Source organism: Engystomops pustulosus, chromosome 5 (genome assembly GCF_040894005.1).
Source record: "Engystomops pustulosus chromosome 5, aEngPut4.maternal, whole genome shotgun sequence".
Classification (NCBI taxonomy): Eukaryota; Metazoa; Chordata; class Amphibia; order Anura; family Leptodactylidae; genus Engystomops; species Engystomops pustulosus.
The window spans coordinates 125,773,835-125,792,120 of record NC_092415.1 but is presented as its reverse complement, the minus strand read 5'-3'; the positions used below and the strand labels follow the sequence as shown (position 1 = coordinate 125,792,120).

Genomic DNA, 18,286 nt, shown 5'->3' with positions numbered 1-18,286 from the left:
ATCGGCAGAGCATAGGGATATGCTGGAGGGCCCTCTGATTTTGGAGGAGATAGAAGAGGCAACGCAGGCGATGGCCAATGACAAGGCCCCAGGGGTGGATGGGATGCCAATGGAGCTATACAAAAAAATTGGGGGAATCTTGTTGCCTAAGCTTCTAAAGGTTTTTGAGGAATCCTTTGAGAAAGGGGACTTACCCCGGTCGATGCAGGAAGCCATTATCGTGGTAATACCTAAGAAAGGGAAGGAACCTCAGGTACCGGAGTCATATAGGCCCATTTCCTTGTTATCCACTGATGTGAAGATACTAGCCAAGACCTTATCCAATCGATTAATACGTGTCATCCCCTCCATTATTCATTCCGACCAGACGGGTTTTATGCCCCAGAAATCGACCTCTATCAATATCCGGAGATTGCTACTCAGCCTGCAGATCCCCACAGATAACATCGGTCAGAGAGCAGTTTTAACACTAGATACGGGTGATGGGTTTTGGACCTAATTTTATATCTTGGGTCAAAGGGTTATATTCTGCACCCAGGGCGAGGATACGGGCAAATGGAGAATTTCCATTCTAGTGGTTTCCCCTTACTAGGGGTACACGACAAGGTTGCCCTTTGTCACCCATGCTGTTCTCCATCGCCATAGAGCCATTAGCAGCGGCAGTGAGGCTGTCTCCGGATATTGAGGGGTTTCGATATGGCCAGTTACACAATAAAATAGCGCTGTACGCGGATAATGCTTTATTGTTTCTGGGAGACACCAGGCCCTCTTTGGCGGCGGCAAAGCGCCTGTTGGAGGAATTTGGATCCGTATCAGGCCTTACTATTAATTGGCATAAGTCGGCCTTGATGGCAGTGGATCGTTTGGATGGTGCCTTGGCGGGATTGGGGACTCCCATACCAGTGGTTTCTAGATTTAGATATTTGGGGATTGAGGTCACTCCATGCGTATGGGACTTTGAAGAACTTAACTTGACGCCACTTCTTACTAAGATAAGAACCAAGATAGCAGCTTGGTGTAAGCTTCCCTTGATGGTAATAGGCCGCCTGAACCTTGTAAAGATGGTGGTGATGCCCCAGCTGCTGTACGCCCTGCATAATGCCCCGATATGGCTACCCCTTAATAGGTTTCACAGGATAAATGCCCTAATAAGAGACTTGGTGTGGGGGTGGAAACACCCTCGCATCAGGTTAGAAACTTTTCAGCACTCGAAGACTAACGGGGGATTAGCCCTCCCCAATCCATGGCTTTACTATTTGGCAGCGAAACTCCAACAATTACGGGGGTGGGGGGCTGACAGAATGGTAGGGGTCTCAGCAGGGATGGTTAGCTACTATTTAGGTACTACGAGGCTACTCATGACCTTGGATGGGGGGGGGGCTTCCGTCGAGAAACTGATTGGCTTCCGACAATGAAGCTTATTCACACCCTATGAGGGAAAGTGAAGCAGATTAGAGGGGTTACAGGCTTTACAGAATATACCCCCTTATGGCATAATGGGACGCTCGGGGAATTTGCTAAAATGGAGGACAACGAGTATTGGGTCTCAGTGGGCCTGGTTAAACTGTCCCAACTATGCGAGGAAGGTAGCATTAAATTATTTCAGCAACTGATGGTTTTTTCTTTTTTTTTCCCCCAGAAAAAAGTGCAGAAGATAATGCCAACATTGTTTTGTTCATCTGTTTTTCTCCTCCTTATCCAATCAGCAAATGACCAACACCACAAGTTTTGGTACAGCCATGGGGAAATGCAGCAAGCTATGCTGAAACTCCTCAATCTGGAAGTTAAGAAAAATTTCCTCCTAACCTCTATCAAACCTACCAACCTCCCATTCTGTCGCCCTTTGGACAAAGGCTCACCTGGCTTCATAGTAGGTGCCTCCGTTTTGGCCTCACTGAAGACTTTTCATAAAGATAGAAAGCACATTTTCTCAAGTTACAGAAATCTGAAATTAACTCGCTTTTTATTGATCTGTTAGTCTGTTTGAATAAAACTGTTGCATGTGATCAAAGAAGAAAGCTCCGAGGAATTGCTATAAATTCAAATATTGTGTTTAGCATTTCATTTCTTCAACTACTTTGAATTTGGCCACTGATCCTGTTTATACCACTTTCATTCAATTTCTTCATGTTGTAGACCCACACAGTGTCTATTCCCTGTCCAAAAATATTGTCAGGGGTCCAACATGGAAAAGGAAAACGGCAGGCGATAACTGTTGCACTGACGGATAACTCCATTTGAAGTTTCTTCTCCAGTTGTGGCATCTAAAGGCAACAAAACAATTCATAATTACCATTTTCAGGTTTGATGAAAATAACTGAAAAAAGGTTATTTCATTTAAACATTTTAAACTACTTTGCTTGTTTTAAAATGTATATTTAGAATAGATCTGGCTTTATATCTCCAGATTTTGGACCACAGTGCTGCATAGTCAGGTACATCTGAAGCATGTGCATAAAAAGGTGCAGACTGGTGGTCTCTCTCTCTCCCTAAACTTGCATGCTTGTGGGAGTTGAGATCACAAAGTCTAGGGTTGCAAACACACCATTAAGTTTTTTCCATGATTTTCCCAGGACCTGGTACAGTGAGGTTTTACTTATGTTTAGTTAGAGCTCCAACAAGCAGGTTTTGTGTTCTGCCTTTTGTCAAATAAAGACTGGATTTTTGTTTGTATTTTTTTTTAAAGCACAGTCTGGCTCCGTCTATGTCCATATCCATATCTCTTAAATCCATGGTCTCTTAAATCCTCAATGTGTAGAGGTCTCTCAAATGTGCCTACCTCTGCCTAAGCCAATTCTTATCTCTCTCTATATCTATAGATAGATATTTGGAAAAAGTGGGCAGCACTCCAAGGTTCAAAATCACCTTTTTCAAGCAAGTGACCCATAGGGGGTATATAAAGGAAACATCGTATGGAAAACATTTAAGGAGGTGTGTCTTAAAGTGCAAGTATGCAGTACAGAATAAAGTGAATCATTATATCTATTACAAAAAAAAAGTGCTTGAGTGCAAATAACAAACATGTAGTTTAATATGCAGATAAAACTACAAGATATATAATAAAGTAGCGGGTGCATTGCAATTCTGTCGCTTTGTCACCCTTTTTTGGCGCAGCTGTGGTGGCTTCCATGCGACACAATTTAGGATGCATGCCAGATTGAGCCCAGGATTCAACTTTCAAATTGTATCGCAAGCCCTAGCCCTGACATGCACCACTAAAAAGATGGTGAACTCTGTCAGACCTGAGCGGGGAAGCGACACAATCATGATATTGGGCGCACGATCTTAGTGAATCACGGCACAGTGCATTTGAGTCTGACAATGCACTTTCTTTGAACTCCGGTGATGGGGTAAGTAAATGTGCCCAATTGTGTCAGTTGTGGTATGAGGGGTATTTATTATGTAGGGGCACAGTGCGGTCAATTGTGGTGTGAAGGGTGTGATATATGTGGGGAATATATAAATTTGCAGAGTGTGTCCTGGCTGGGAGAAGTCACCTGGAAGATCAGACCAAAGGTAAGAGACAACATTGGGGATGTCTACTGTAACTCTGTGCAGAACTACTACTAGTAGTATACTGCACTGTACACTGCAGTATACAGTGCAGTATTATTTATTCATTATGTAATGATAATAGTCATGATGTAGTGATATTAAACATTAGTGATGTTTTTATCATTAGTGATATTAAAAAAATGCCGCCCTATCAGTATGGCGATAAAGATAATCAAATTATGATGTTTATAATTATGGAATAATTGGTAATACTGGTCTTTCTATAGAGTCTTCTTTCATTATCAGTATTGTTTGGAATATTGGAATTATGGTAGTTTTACTTGACAACAAGTTCCTTTATGAAACCATCTAAAACTAAAAGATAAGATTTCTAATATCTCTAGCACTTGAACTGATATTTGAAACATTATATATGATTAACAAATTAAGTATGTAGCATCTTTTAGACAATATTGTGTTGGAAGGGGCCCTATCCTAATTGAGTTGTTCTTTACTGCTGCAACCCTTAATCTGGTCCTGCCTATAAAACATGTCATGTACTTCCTGGTGAAAAGCACACTTGCAGATAGATAGATTTAAAACATTAAAATACATTTGAAAAAGAGCATTATTAACTTTATTGTAAAGAATAATATCCCTAAAATAAAATTACCATATATACTCGAGTATAAGCCTAGTTTTTTGCGCTGAAAGCCCAAACTCGGCTTATACTCGAGTAAAAAAATGTAGGTTTTACCAGGTTTTTGTGGTAAAATTAGGGGCCTCAGCTTATACTTGGGTCGGCTTATACTCGAGTATATATACGGTACCTACCATCTGCGGAACTCCAAAGATGACAATATTCATATACTGTGCAAAACTGACCTGCAAAAAGATTTAATAATAATTAATCTTTATCTAATCTTTATTTATATAGCGCTATCATATTCTGTAGCACTTTACAAAGGAACATATGGAAATGGTTATATGGAACAACAGGAGTGAGGGCCCTGCTCACAAGAGCTTATAGTCTATGAGGATAGGGGTGACAAAAGACTTATAAGAGCTCCAGCCATTCTTTATAAGGAAACAGAATAATATAATTTAATAAATAAAATGCTGCTGTTTGAACCAGCCATCAGCCACCATCTTATATACAAAGTCCAAGGTCAATGTGACTGTAGATAAGCTTGGTATCTGTCTGGTGTTTGCCTGATAACAGACGGGAAGAGGGCATAGGATGGGTTAGTAAAAAGAGTTGACATTTCATGCAGTTAGCAAGTGTGATAGACTTGCCTAAAGAAATGGGTTTTAAGAACATGTTTGAAACTGTAGAGTCTGATAGTCGGAAGAAGTCCTAGAGATGTGTGTGAGAGGTATGAATTAAAGTAGATAATAATAATAATAATCTAAGATCGTTGGCAGATCGAACAGCATGGGTTGGGTGATAGACTGAAATGAGAGAAGAAAGATAGGGAGGTGCAGCATTATTCAGAACTTTGTGAATGAGCGTTAATATTAACTGTATTCAGAAGGAGACGGCACAAACTGGCATCCAAGAAGCATTTGGTCTGAAAGATGCTGTATTAAGTATATATTGGAGAGGAGAGAGTTTAGTCGAGATTGAATCAGAGTAACAATTAGCATTTTAGAGGTTTAAATTGTGAGAAATGGATTCTGGAGATGTTTCTGAGACGCATGAGGCAAGAGCGAGTGCTAAGGAGAGGTCGGAGTCCAGCACAACCCCAAAACAGCTGGCCTGCTGCCTTGGCGTTATGGTTTGTCGGATGGGAGCAGGAAAAGAGAAGAGGAACTAGTACTGAGCCCTGAGGAACCCAGACAGTGAGAGGAAGATGAGAAGAGAGAGAACCAGAATATGAGACATTGAATTTACGTTCAGAGAGATGGGAAGAAAACAAGACCGTACAGTCTTGTACTTGCCAATGGAGCGAAGCATCCTGAGGAGCAGCTGCTGGTCCGCAGTATCAAATGCTGCAGAAAGATCCAGAAGAATGAGGAGAGAATAGTCTTTGGGTTTAGCTGTGAGATTATTGGAGACTTGAGAAAGAGCAATTTCAGCCGAGTGCATAGAACGAAAACCAGATTGTAGGTAGTCAAGGAGGACGTTAGCCGAGAGACAGCGGGTTATTTGAGAATACACTAGGCATTTCAGGAGTTTGAAGATGAAAGGGAAATTAGAAACTGGTCAGTAGAGGAGCCAGGGATGCTGTCAGTGTGCACACACTATGACGTGGCCGTTTACGTCATAGTGTGTGTGCATGGCCAACATGCATAGGCATGCCTCTGGCCGCCAGCCAGGGAGAAGAGGAGTGTCGGAGGCGAGTATACAGTTTTTTTCATTTTTAAGGGGGCCGAGCAGGGGACGTTACTATTGGGGGCTGCCATGGGTGACACCCAGATTTGCAAAGATGACTATTAGTCACACAAACTCTTCTTCAGAAGAAACTTGATATCACATCAGCATTATTCCCCTTCTGTCATTCTATTTTGTAAAAATAGCACAGCAGCCCCTATAATTTCTGCCATTATTAATAACTAAAACATGGCAAACATATCTTCAGTATTTAGTTTCCGTTAAAATCTTCTATAACTGAAGGGCATAATTGATAACCTGAACTGGATCTATTCAGTTTTGAATTCTCTCCTAAATGCATGTAGAAATTTACAAAAAGAGTATCTGGTCAGGTTTTTCAAAAGAGAATTTAAAATTGTTGCTGCTTACTGCCTTTATCGCTTGTGGCAACACTAGTTTTCCTTTCATAGTGGGTTCTTTTTCAATGTCAAGAAAGACATACAGCCAGGCAGCTCAAGGACCTCTGGCTTCTCCTCTATGCAGCTGCCCCAAAACTGCTGACAGCAAGGACGAGAAACTAGACCTGAGGACAGAGGATGAACTAGACCTGGGGATAGGTGGGGGGGGGGATCTAGACAGGGCAGGAACCAGCTGGGGCAGGGCGTCTAGACCTGGGGGAAGGGTGGAACTAGCCCTGGGGGCAAGGGGGAACTAGAACTGGAGGCAGGGAAGAACTATACCTGAGGGGGGCTTTCTTTGTGAGGCCTGGGGAAGTTTACTGTGTGAGTAAGGGGTAGAATCATATTAGTTATACTGTTGTACATGGGGGGCAGTATGAAAATCTCCCTTATGGAGAATTAATTTGTCTGAACAAAATTCACCGGTGGACAGTGATTTTGAACAGGAGGCTGCACATTTTAAACAAAGATTAACCCCTTAATGACCGCCCTATCGGGAATGTACGTCGGTCGTTAAGGGTACTTCTTCTGACGTGACTCCTTTCTACAGCGGCGTGTCAAAAGAAGAATTTGGGACATCGAGTCAGTATAGTGCCGGTGTCGGGCTGTGATAAGAACTTTGATCCCGGGTGTTTAACCCCGTACACGCCACAGTTAAGCATGACCGCTTACCAGGGGATCCGATCCCTCTTGCTGCAGCCCCGGGTTCCGGCGAGTGGCCCGAGGCTGCCGGCTTCTGTCCCCGCCGGGTTCTACCTCCTGGCAGGACCTGGCTTTATGTTACTGAGCATGCTCAGCTCAGTTACTTACACTATACACTGCAATATAAGTGTATTGCAGTGTAATGGCTAGAACAAGCGATCGGATGAATGAAAGTCATTTTATAATTATAATTAAATAATTGAAATAAAAGTCCCATAGTCTCCCTAGTTACACATAAAATGCAAATAAAGTATATAAAACATAAATAAATCTAAATCAATATTGAACCTGCTCGGTGAACAACGTAAAAAAAAAAACATGAAAAACTTCCCGTAATATAAAATCTTTCATCAAACACCATCACAAAAAATGTTCTAAAAAGTGATTAAAAAAAGTTAAAGGGGTATTCCAATCTGGGCATTTACATTTAATTAAATTCATTTGCCATATGTAAACATTTCTTCAATTGGATGTTATTAAAAAAAACGTTCCTGTGTGAAGATAATTTCTCATAAATGTAGTTATTCTGTCCCTTAGAAACGAGATACTTTCCTCGGATACGACCACGTCACACTCTGGCAGCGGTGGCCAGACTTGCGCTATAGAGTCCTGCCAAACCACCAGGATTCAGCGTTCATTACCACAGGACAGCTGTGCGATATGTAGTAACTCCCGGACATTTTATATACAATAACCTTTTGTTTCTTTGTGCACTCAATCTATCAGACGTGGCCGTATCCGAGGAAGCTAGCTCGTTTCTAAGGGACAACATGGCTACATTTATTAGAAATTATCTTCACACAGGAACATTTTTTTTAATAACATCCAATTGAAGAAATGTTTATATATGGCAGATTAATGAAACTGAATGTAAGTGCCCAGATGAGAATACCCCTTTAAGTTCCCTAATATGATACGACTGAAAAGAACAACTCTTTAGGCAAAAAATAAGCCCTCAACCAGATCTGACAACAGAAAAATACAGAAGTTATGGCCCTGAAAATTTGTTGAAATTTGTCCAATATTGGTTTTGCTCAGTAAAATTAAGCAAAGATAAGAAAAACTATATAAATGAGGTATCACAGTAATCATAGTGAACCAGAGAATAAAGATAAAATATTATTTTTACGTTACGGTGATTTGGGGAAAAAAGTGCTAAAAATCCAAAATAAAAATGGATGATTTTGTTTGTATCCCCCTTGTAATAATTAATAAAATCTCATGAGTAAGCTTAAGACCCCCCAAAATAATTATCTATACATTGTATCCCGCAAATAATAAGCCCTCATATTTTTTTTAAAGTGCATTTAACCCCTTAACGCTGAAGCCACTTTTCACCTTCCTGACACGGCCCATTTTTTCAAATCTGCCCTGTGTCACTATAAGTGGTTATAACTTTGGAACGCTTTAACATATCCAAGTGATTTTGAAATTGTTTTCTCGTGACACATTGTACTTCATGTTAGTTACAAAATTTTGGTGGTATGTTTTGCATTTATTTATGAGAAAATCAGATATTTGGTGAAAATTTGGAGAAATTCTCAATTTTTGAAATTCAAAATGTTCTACTTTTTCCACACATGAGTCATAACACCAGAAAATCTAATAACTAACATTCACCAAATGTCTACTTTATGCCTCCATGGTTTTTTATACATACTATCATTTTTGTAAGCTGTTATGGGGCTTTGAACGTTAGGTGCAATTTTTCACATTTTCATAAAAAAAAAGGGACCCTCTCAGGTTTGAAGTCACTTTGAGAGGCCTAAATAAAAGTAAAACCCCATAAATTACCCCATTATAGAAACTACACCCCTCAATGTACGTAAAACAACTTTTATGAAGTTTGTTAATCCTTTAATTGGTTTACAGGGGTTAAAACAAAATTGGATGCAATTTTGAATTTTTTTTTTTTTTTTACTAAATTAATGTGTTTTTCATAAAATGTACAAATTCTCAATGGATAAAATACCAAAACACTCCACAAAATTTGATACCCAATCCCTCCCGTGTATAACCATACCCCATATGTGGAAGTAACCTGCTCTATGGGCACACGCCAGGGCATGGAGGGGAGCTGCGCCATTCAGAGCAGATTATGCATTGTCACTTTATAATGGCTATACAATCTTTATTTTTTTGGCAATTTGGACATATAAAAGGGCTTATTTTTTGCGACATGAGATGCACTTTACAAATACTTCATTTTAGTGGGCCTGTAGCTTTTTGATGAGATTTTATTAACTCTAATGTATGGAGGAAAAGAAAATTGTCAATTTTGGGTTCTTTTTTTTGTATATTTTGGGGGTCATACACCGAGCTGTAAGACACTGAGCTTGATCACTTGTTCAAGCTTAAGGTCAGTAACTGTAAAAAAAAAAGTTAAAACAATAAAAAAAGGTTTTTTAGAATAAAAATAAATAAAAGAAAGTGAAAGTCCCCCCAAACACCACATTTCCCTGTACACAAGTAATAAAGTATAAAAAACACTAAATCACAAAAAAAACCACTTATTTGGTATCGCGCGTTCATAACAATCTGTACAATAAATCCTAATCATAATTGGACCCGCTCGATGAACGTGGTAAAAAAAATTGCCAAAAATTAAATTTTTTATCAAATTGCTTTACAAAAAATGTTCTAAAAAGTGATCTGAAAAAGTTACAAGCACCAAAATGATACCACTGAAAAGAACAACACGGTGATAGGGGTAGGATGGCGGCTGTTCCCGACAGCCACCAAATTTGCCTTGCGGTCCAGAGGGGTTTTCTTACCCCCTGTGTCCATGTTTGCCGAAATTGGCTGGTCGATTTGGTTCAGCCAAAAGCAGCAATATTTGTCACAATGGGCATCGCTAGGGTGAATAAGAGCAACACTCGGCGATAATTTACCTACGAAAAACGAAGATATGGTACAAAAGCGCTGGCCGTGTACATTGTACAGATGATGCTGTACAACTCTTACACGCTGTTCCAATGTGCAGGTCCTGCCGTATCCTTTCTCCGTTTTCAAGAGGAAGGTATTAGAAAACTAATATTGGGACAAGAAGAACGGGGCACCAGTACCGCTGGTTTAGATGTTCCCGTGTTTTGCCAGGACAGCATTTTCCTATTGAATTCTGCTGCTTCTAAAGGTAGGACTCAATAAAGAGTCTGTTCCAAAAGAGGAGTTAGGATGGACACTACATACTACTAAGAGACCTGCTACACCTCCAGAGTGACAAAAGTTTAGTTGGTCCCCTGGTATATTCTACCTTCTTATACGCAACACATTCACAATTCACGCCCAACCTGTTGTGAATTAATTTCTGTAAAATGAATAATTGTAACAACTGTTAGGTTACGTTGCTCCCTATACCCCTCGATTATTTCATAAGGGGCGCCACATAACGGGCACTGAACTTTCCAGAAATAATTGCAATTTCCATCTTGGACTCCATTGCACATCATATTTGGAAACCACCTATATGTTCAAAATGCTAATTTCACCACGTGTATTACACTACACCACATATTCACCACATATTACACCTTGCTATATTCCCCAAGGGGTGTACATTCAACAATTAGGGTTTTCGGGTTTTCCTCTGTTTTGGTACCACTATGGCTCTCCAAATGTATCCTGACACATGTGAAGGATTTCTGTCAAATTTGGCCTCTAAAAGACAAACATCCCTCTTTTCCTCTACTGTGCGCCCATAAAGCATTTTATATGCACATGTGGGGTACTTCTACACTCGGGAGAAATAGTTTTACACCTTTTTCAGGGTTATCTAATATATTATCCCTTGTAGCTTACAAAAATTAGGGGTAAAAGTGACATTTAGAGGGAAAATTTTCACCTTTTTTAATGTTTAGGGCCTAATTGGATCATTCACCTGTAGGGGCAAATACATATATTACACATTGCAAAATTCTCTAAGGGGTGTGTGTTCAAAAATTAGGGCCACTTTTCGGATTCTTATCTGTTTTATACCACTAGGGTTCTCCAAATGCATGTCAAACATTTCTGTCAAATTTGGCTTCTAAAAGGCAAACATCCCCCTTTCCTTTTACTGTACGCCCATACAACATTTTATATACACATGTGGGGTACTTCTACACTCGAGAGAAATAGGTTTACACATTTTGGGGGGTTATTACATTTTTTTTTATCCCTTGTGGCTATAAAAAATTAGGGGTACAATGACCTTTATAAGAAAATTTTCACCTTTTTCCTATTTAAGTCCTAATTAATTCAAACAACTTTACGGACAAATACACATATCACACCTTGCTAAATTCTCTAAGGGGTGTGCTTTCCAAAATGGTGATACTTGTTGGGGTTCCTCTTTGTTTTGGTACCACTACGGCTCTCTAAATGCATCCTGACACATGTAAAGGATGTCTGTCAAATTTGGTTTCTAAAAGGCCAACGCCCCTCTTTCCCTTCTCAGCTTCACTGCGTACCCATACAGCACTTTATATGCACAAGTGGTGCAATTCTGTGCTTAGGAGAAATAGTTTTACACATTTATGGGTGTTGTTTCCTCTTTTATCCCTTGTGGCTTACAAAAATTTGAGGTAAAAGTGACTTTTTGAGAAAATTTTCACCTTTTTTCCCTTTTGGGGCATAATTGAATCAAACACCTGTAGCGGGGTCAGTTTTAATGTGACAAAGTCCAGAGACACAGACAGGCTTGACAGCAGTAATGCGGTTTCCTTGCGGCTTTTATTGGCAGCCAAAACAATGCAGCTTTACAGGCAAGTAAAATAAAACAAAGCAGGGAAACAAAAACGGGTTCGTCTGAGCACTACCTGTACATCGGTAAGTCCCTCTCTAGCAAAACAGCGTACTCACAGCGGCTAGTGACACACGGCTGGCAAGCCTTCCAGAGCAATGTCTCTCACACAGAGCTCCAGCCCAGTATGCAGCTCTGGGATAAAACCCCTTCTCCCAGCTGCACTTGGTAATTAGGGCAGTGCAGTCTCTGGTCAGTGCATTAACCCTTTACCCCAGGTATGGAAGTAACCTGAAAGGAATATATACACCATCTATTACCTTTCCAGCCGCTGTCCTACATACCCTCCCCCTCTGCTCAGACCTGTGGGGAGGAGCACTTTGTGCCCCTAGAGAGTGGACACGGGACAACGCATCAGCATTACCTTGCTTAGACCCTGGGCGGTGTTCTACATAGAACTTATAGTCCTGCAAGGCCAAAAACCACCTGGTTACCCTGGCATTTTTCCCTTTATTCTGAGCCATCCATTTTAAGGGAGAATGATCCGTCACCAACCTGAACTGTCTCCCTAGCAGGTAATATCTTAGGGACTCAATGGCCCACTTAAGTGCAAGACATTCCCTCTCTATGATGGCATAATTCTTTTCTGCAGAAGACAATTTCCTACTCAGATAAACAACAGGATGTTCTTCTCCATTGACTATTTGTGAGAGGACAGCTCCCAAACCGACATTAGAGGCATCTGCCTGGACCACAAATTCTTCTCTGAAATTTGGGGCTATCAACACTGGCCTTTTGCACAACATCTCCTTTAACTGTTGGAACGCTTTGTCTACTTTCTCATCCCACTTAACCATAGCAGATTTTGACCCTTTGGTAAGGTCTGTGAGGGGTGCTGCAATTGTGGCAAAGTTTGGCACAAACCTTCTATAATACCCGGCTAGTCCTAAAAAAGCCTTTATCTGCTTTTTTGAAACAGGTTGAGGCCAATTTCTTATAGCCTCAACCTTATCCATTTGGGGCTTAATGACACCTCGCCCAATGGTATATCCCAAATATCTGGCTTCCTCCAGGGCTATGGCACATTTTTTTGGGTTAGCTGTCAAGCCCGCCTCTCGAATGGAGTTTAACACCCTTTGGACCTTTTTTAAATGCGACTCCCAGTCTGGGCTAAAAATAACCACATCGTCCAAATATGCAGACGCATACTCCTTGTGAGGCTGTAAAATAAGGTCCATCAATCTTTGAAATGTAGCCGGTGCACCAAAGGGGAGAACTACATATTGGAAATGACCATCAGGCGTGGAAAATGCTGTTTTCTCCTTCGCCGCTTCAGTAAGTGGCACTTGCCAATAGCCTTTGGTCAGATCCAAAGTAGTAATATATCTTGCCGGGCCTAATCTTTCAATCAGTTCGTCTACTCGTGGCATAGGGTAGGCGTCAAATTTTGAAACTTCATTTAACTTTCTAAAGTCATTGCAGAACCTAAGACTGCCATCAGGTTTGGGAATCAGAACTATGGGGCTTGACCAACCACTTTTGGACTTCTCTATAACCCCCAAAGACAACATTTTTCCCACCTCCTCTGAAATAGTCTGTCTTTGAGCCTCTGGTACCCTATAAGGTCTCAACCTTACCTTTTGGCCTGGCTCTGTCACTATGTCATGCTGTATGACATTGGTCCGCCCTGGCAGGTCAGAAAAAGTCTCTCTATTTCTCTGTAGGAACTCCTTTACCTCCTGTACCTGTACTGCAGACAAGGCTTCTGATATGTGGACTGCTGGTAGTTCATGACTAGGTGAATCTCTAGGCCAACTTCCAGCAGTCAGCACCTCTCTGTCTTTCCAAGGCTTAAGCAAGTTCACATGGTAAATTTGTAGTGGCTTTCTTTTCCCTGGTTGATGCACCCTATAGTTTACCTCACTTAGTTTTTCCCGAATCTGATAGGGGCCTTGCCACTTTGCCAAAAATTTGCTTTCAACTGTCGGCACAAGCACTAACACACGGTCACCGGGTTGAAAGGACCTGACTTTTGCAGACTTATTGTACACCCTAGCTTGAGCTTCTTGAGCCTGCACATGTGCTCTTTCACAATGGGCATTATGGCGGCCATCCTTTCCTGCATTTCACTCACATGTTCAATAAGGCTACGGTGTGGTGTGCGTTCCTGTTCCCAGGTATCCTTGGCTATATCCAATAGCCCCCTGGGGTGTCTACCGTATAACAATTCAAACGGGGAAAACCCTGTGGATGCCTGTGGCACCTCCCTTATAGAGAACATCAAGTAGGGCAAAAGGCGGTCCCAGTTTTTCCCATCTTTGTCAATTACCTTCCGGAGCATCCCCTTTAAGGTTCTATTAAACCTTTCAACCAGACCGTCCGTCTGTGGGTGATATACAGACGTACGTAATTGGGCAATATTTAGGAGATGACACAGCTCTTTGGTGACTTTTGACATAAACGGTGTCCCTTGGTCGGTTAGTATCTCTTTAGGGATCCCCGTTCGAGTGAACATTTGGAATAGTTCCCTTGCTATTGCTTTTGAAGAGGTGTTTCTGAGAGGGATGGCCTCGGGATAACGTGTGGCATAGTCAAGTACGACCAAAATATGCTGGTGCCCCCTGGCAGACTTAGGAAGGGGCCCAACCAAATCCATAGCTATGCGCTCAAAGGGTATTTCAATTATGGATAGTGGGATCAGCGGACTACGGAAGTGTGGTCTAGGGGTGTGTATTTGACACTCTGGGCAAGACTGGCAGAAGTCCTCTATTGCCTTATAGATACCGGGCCAAAAGAACCTCCGCTCTATACGTTCCCTGGTCTTTTCTGTCGCCAGGTGCCCACCCCGTACATGTGAATGGCCCAGCTCCAATACCAAGCGTATGTGGGACTGTGGTACCATAAGTTACTCCACAACCTCAGAGTCGGTTTTCTTAACTCTATACAGCAAATCATTATTTACCATAAAATGTGGATACACCAACTCTCTACCTGGTTCTTGGGAAACACCATTGATCACCTTTACATTCTTCCAGGCATTAGCTAGGTTGGGGTCCCTCAACTGTTCTGTACCAAAGTTTCCCTTTGCAATTTGTAGGGCAGAGAATTCAGTCTTAGGCGAAGTTTCCTCTGAGTCTCCAGCGAGGACCTCTAAAGGAAAGTTCTCCATTTCCCTTGATGCTTCTGTCACCGTGTTTGAAAGTTTACACAGATTTTTCACATTTTGAATTGACCTACACACCTTAGCTTGCTTATTTTCCCACAGGTTCCAAAACAGAGGAAAATCACACCCCAGTATGACTTGGTGCATCAAGTCTTTAACCACGCCCACTTCATGCCTCACTGACCCACATGGAGTCTCCAGTTTCACCAAGGCTGTGGGATAGTCTTTTGAATCACCATGTATACACACCACCCCCATCCAGCGGGTCTGAACTTGGTCAGGGTCGACCAGGCTGGCATGCAACAAAGTCACTAGACTTCCCGAGTCCAGCAGGGCCATCACATGACGCCCTCCAATCTTGACTGGGCACACTTGCCGCTCACTTACAATGTCTTTTTGGGCAGCATATGAGGGCCTTGCAAAATAAGACCTGCGCCTGCCCAAATCGCAGTCCATGGGTTCAGTTAGTTCTGGACAACTTGCAGCAACATGTCCTAAACCACCGCAACGCCAGCAAACTATCTGTCCCCGAGCACCAGGCACCGTGTCCCTTCGGGGATTTGATAGTCTTTTGGCTTGGCCCTCTGAGGGGACACCACCCTCTTTAACAGACAGTCTCATCCCTTTAACAATAGGAACAGTCTTACCACTGGATGGTTTTCTTTTGTTCCCAGGGTTACGCACATCCTGCAGGTACTCTTCTGTAGCTGTGAACCTCTCAACTGCAGAAACCAAATCATCAATGCTTTTAGGATTCGTATATCCAAGGCCGCGCTGCATCCTCACTGGTAGGGCGCGGATGAAACGATCAGAGACCACACGGTCCACAATCTGGTCTGTGGAGAGGGCTTCCGGCTGCAACCACTTGTTGGTGAGATTGTAGAGGTCATACATCTGAGACCGTACAGGCTTGTCAGGATCATATTCCCAGTTGTAGACACGCTGGGCTCGGACAGCCAAGGTAACCCCTAGCCTAGCCAGGATTTCCCCTTTCAGCTTTGCATAAACTTTTGCATCCTGCACTCGCAGGTCAAAGTAGGCTTTTTGGGGTTCTCCTGACAAAAATGGGGCCAACACATCCGCCCACTGGTCCTGGGATAGACTCTCTCTCTCGGCAATCCTTTCAAAGGTACCCAGATACGCCTCAATGTCATCTTCCGGAGTCATCTTTCTTAGCGTCTTTTGCACCAAATGGCGTGGCATAGACTGCAATGCTGGAGCTGTCACTTGTCTCTCAGCCAAGACTTGTAACTGCTGCTGGAGGGACTGGTTCAGCTGCTGTTGCTCTCTCACCGATGTCTGGTGCATCTTTACCACTTCCTCATGCACTTGTCGCTGCAGAGCGTTTGCTTGTTGGAGGTTGATGTTGGAGTGCACCAGCTGCTTTATAAGCTCCTCCATGTTTAGTCAGGCCTTTGTCTGTTGCAACCGTCCCTTTAAGAGTACTGTGTCTTTAAGAAACTGCCCGCATCCTCCACCAAGATGTAGCGGGGTCAGTTTTAATGTGACAAAGTCCAGAGACACAGACAGGCTTGACAGCAGTAATGCGGTTTCCTTGCGGCTTTTATTGGCAGCCAAAACAATGCAGCTTGGAGAAAGAATGTCCCAGCACTCACGTCTTGCTTCGTTTCAGTAATTTATTATTGTCATAAATATACAGAGAACGCGTTTCGGCTTACAAAGCCTTTATCAACTTCTAAATGTGCATGCTGCAATCACCTCTTTATATCTAATGTGGATAGATCCCCTGTTGACGTCACATCCTCGGCAAATCCAAATCGAGGTGTGAGACCATCAGGAGGCAGTACTTCAAGACATCATTTATTTCATTTATTTCACTAAGCGTTTCTATGGGAAAGAAAAAACAGAAGAACAATAAAAGATATTCGCTAGATCGCTCATATTATAAACTTAAACAAGATCACATCATGGTTACATTTTGGTAACATTAAAGTCCCGATTTAACCCCTGTGGCTCCAGAGTATTTAAAGTATAAATCCAGAACGCTTCCCTACGTAATAAAAGTTGCTTAACATTTCCTCCTCGTCTCGGCTGTTCAATTTTTTCGATTACCATAAACTTAAGTTGAGCAATCGTATGACCACATTTTTGAAAGTGGGAGGGAATCGGTTGAAACATATCTTTACATCGAATAGTAGATTTGTGTTTACTGATGCGTTCAGATACACGTTGCATCGTCTCCCCGACATAGAAATATCCACAAGGACATCTAATCAAATAGACCACATTAGTGGAATTGCATGTAAAGAAACCTTTCACCTTGTATGGATGACCTGACCGAGGATGATAGAATGTGTCCCCTCTCATTATGTTGGAACATTGTGCACAATTTAAACAAGGGAAAGTTCCATTTTTTCTAGGTGCCAGAAAAGTTTGTCTTGAAATCCTCACTGTACTCCCAATATCTGCTTTAACTAATTTCATGCGCAAGTTAGGCGCTTTCTTATTGCAGATCAGTGGGGGATTTCTGAATTCTTCTACATCAGGAAATGAAGTTCCTAACAAATTCCAATGTCTCCTGACAATCGCATCGACCCTCCAATTCAGAGGGTGAAAACGATGTGAGAAGACAATCCTTTTTTGTGCACTAGTTGTGTTGCTACGAGGTACATCCATAGATAATTTGGCTTGTTCTAAGACTCTATCAGGATAACCTCGTTGTCTAAACCTATATTCCATCTCTTTTATTCCACGCCAGTCCTCTTGCACCACACTCTAAAAGAAGCGGAGTGCCGTCCTCCTTTGGATTTAGAAAACAATGCAGCTTTACAGGCAAGTAAAATAAAACAAAGCGGGGAAACAAAAACGGGCTCGTCTGAGCACTACCTGTACATCGGTAAGTCCCTCTCTAGCAAAACAGCGTACTCACAGCGGCTAGTAACACACGGCTGGCAAGCCTTCCAGAGCAATGTCTCTCACACAGAGCTCCAGCCCAGTATGCAGCTCTGGGATAAAACCCCTTCTCCCAGCTGCACTTGGTAATTAGGGCAGTGCAGTCTCTGGTCAGTGCATTAACCCTTTACCCCAGGTATGGAAGTAACCTGAAAGGAATATATACACCATCTATTACCTTTCCAGCCGCTGTCCTACACACCTTTTGGGGGCAAATACGCAAATTACACCTTGGTAAACTCTCCAAGTGGTGTACTTTCCAAAATGGGGTCTCTTGTTGGGGCTTTCCTCTTTTTTGGTACCATTATGGCTCTCCAAATGCATCCTGACACATGAAAACTTTTTCAGCCATATTTGCCCTCCAAAAACGAAACAACGCTCTTTCCATTCCGAGTGCCCCCCTGTGCCCGTACAGCAGGGTACAGTGATAAAATGGGTATTGGCATACTCAGGAGGAATTGCCCTCAACATTGTAAAATGCATTTTCCTTTTTAACCCATTGTGAAGGTGCACATTTTAGT

General features: G+C 42.1%; 1 protein-coding gene across 9 annotated transcripts in view; it reads right to left on the bottom strand.

Moving 5' to 3' along the window:
* Positions 1-1,946: 1,946 nt before the first annotated feature.
* The window catches only part of ATPSCKMT (ATP synthase c subunit lysine N-methyltransferase), a 105,444-nt gene continuing 89,104 nt past the window's right edge, over positions 1,947-18,286 (bottom strand). For 7 of the 9 annotated variants that reach the window (XM_072152973.1, XM_072152972.1, XM_072152975.1 and 4 more), the window contains 2 exons: positions 4,330-4,380; positions 1,947-2,264 (listed from right to left, as the gene is read on the bottom strand). In XM_072152973.1, the coding sequence (XP_072009074.1) occupies positions 2,070-2,264; positions 4,330-4,380 (246 nt within the window). In that variant the 3' untranslated portion in view covers positions 1,947-2,069. Of the gene's footprint in view, positions 2,265-4,329; positions 4,381-11,808; positions 16,788-18,286 lie in introns of those variants that run through there. The other 2 variants (XR_011855828.1, XM_072152969.1) reach the window with 2 other exon arrangements.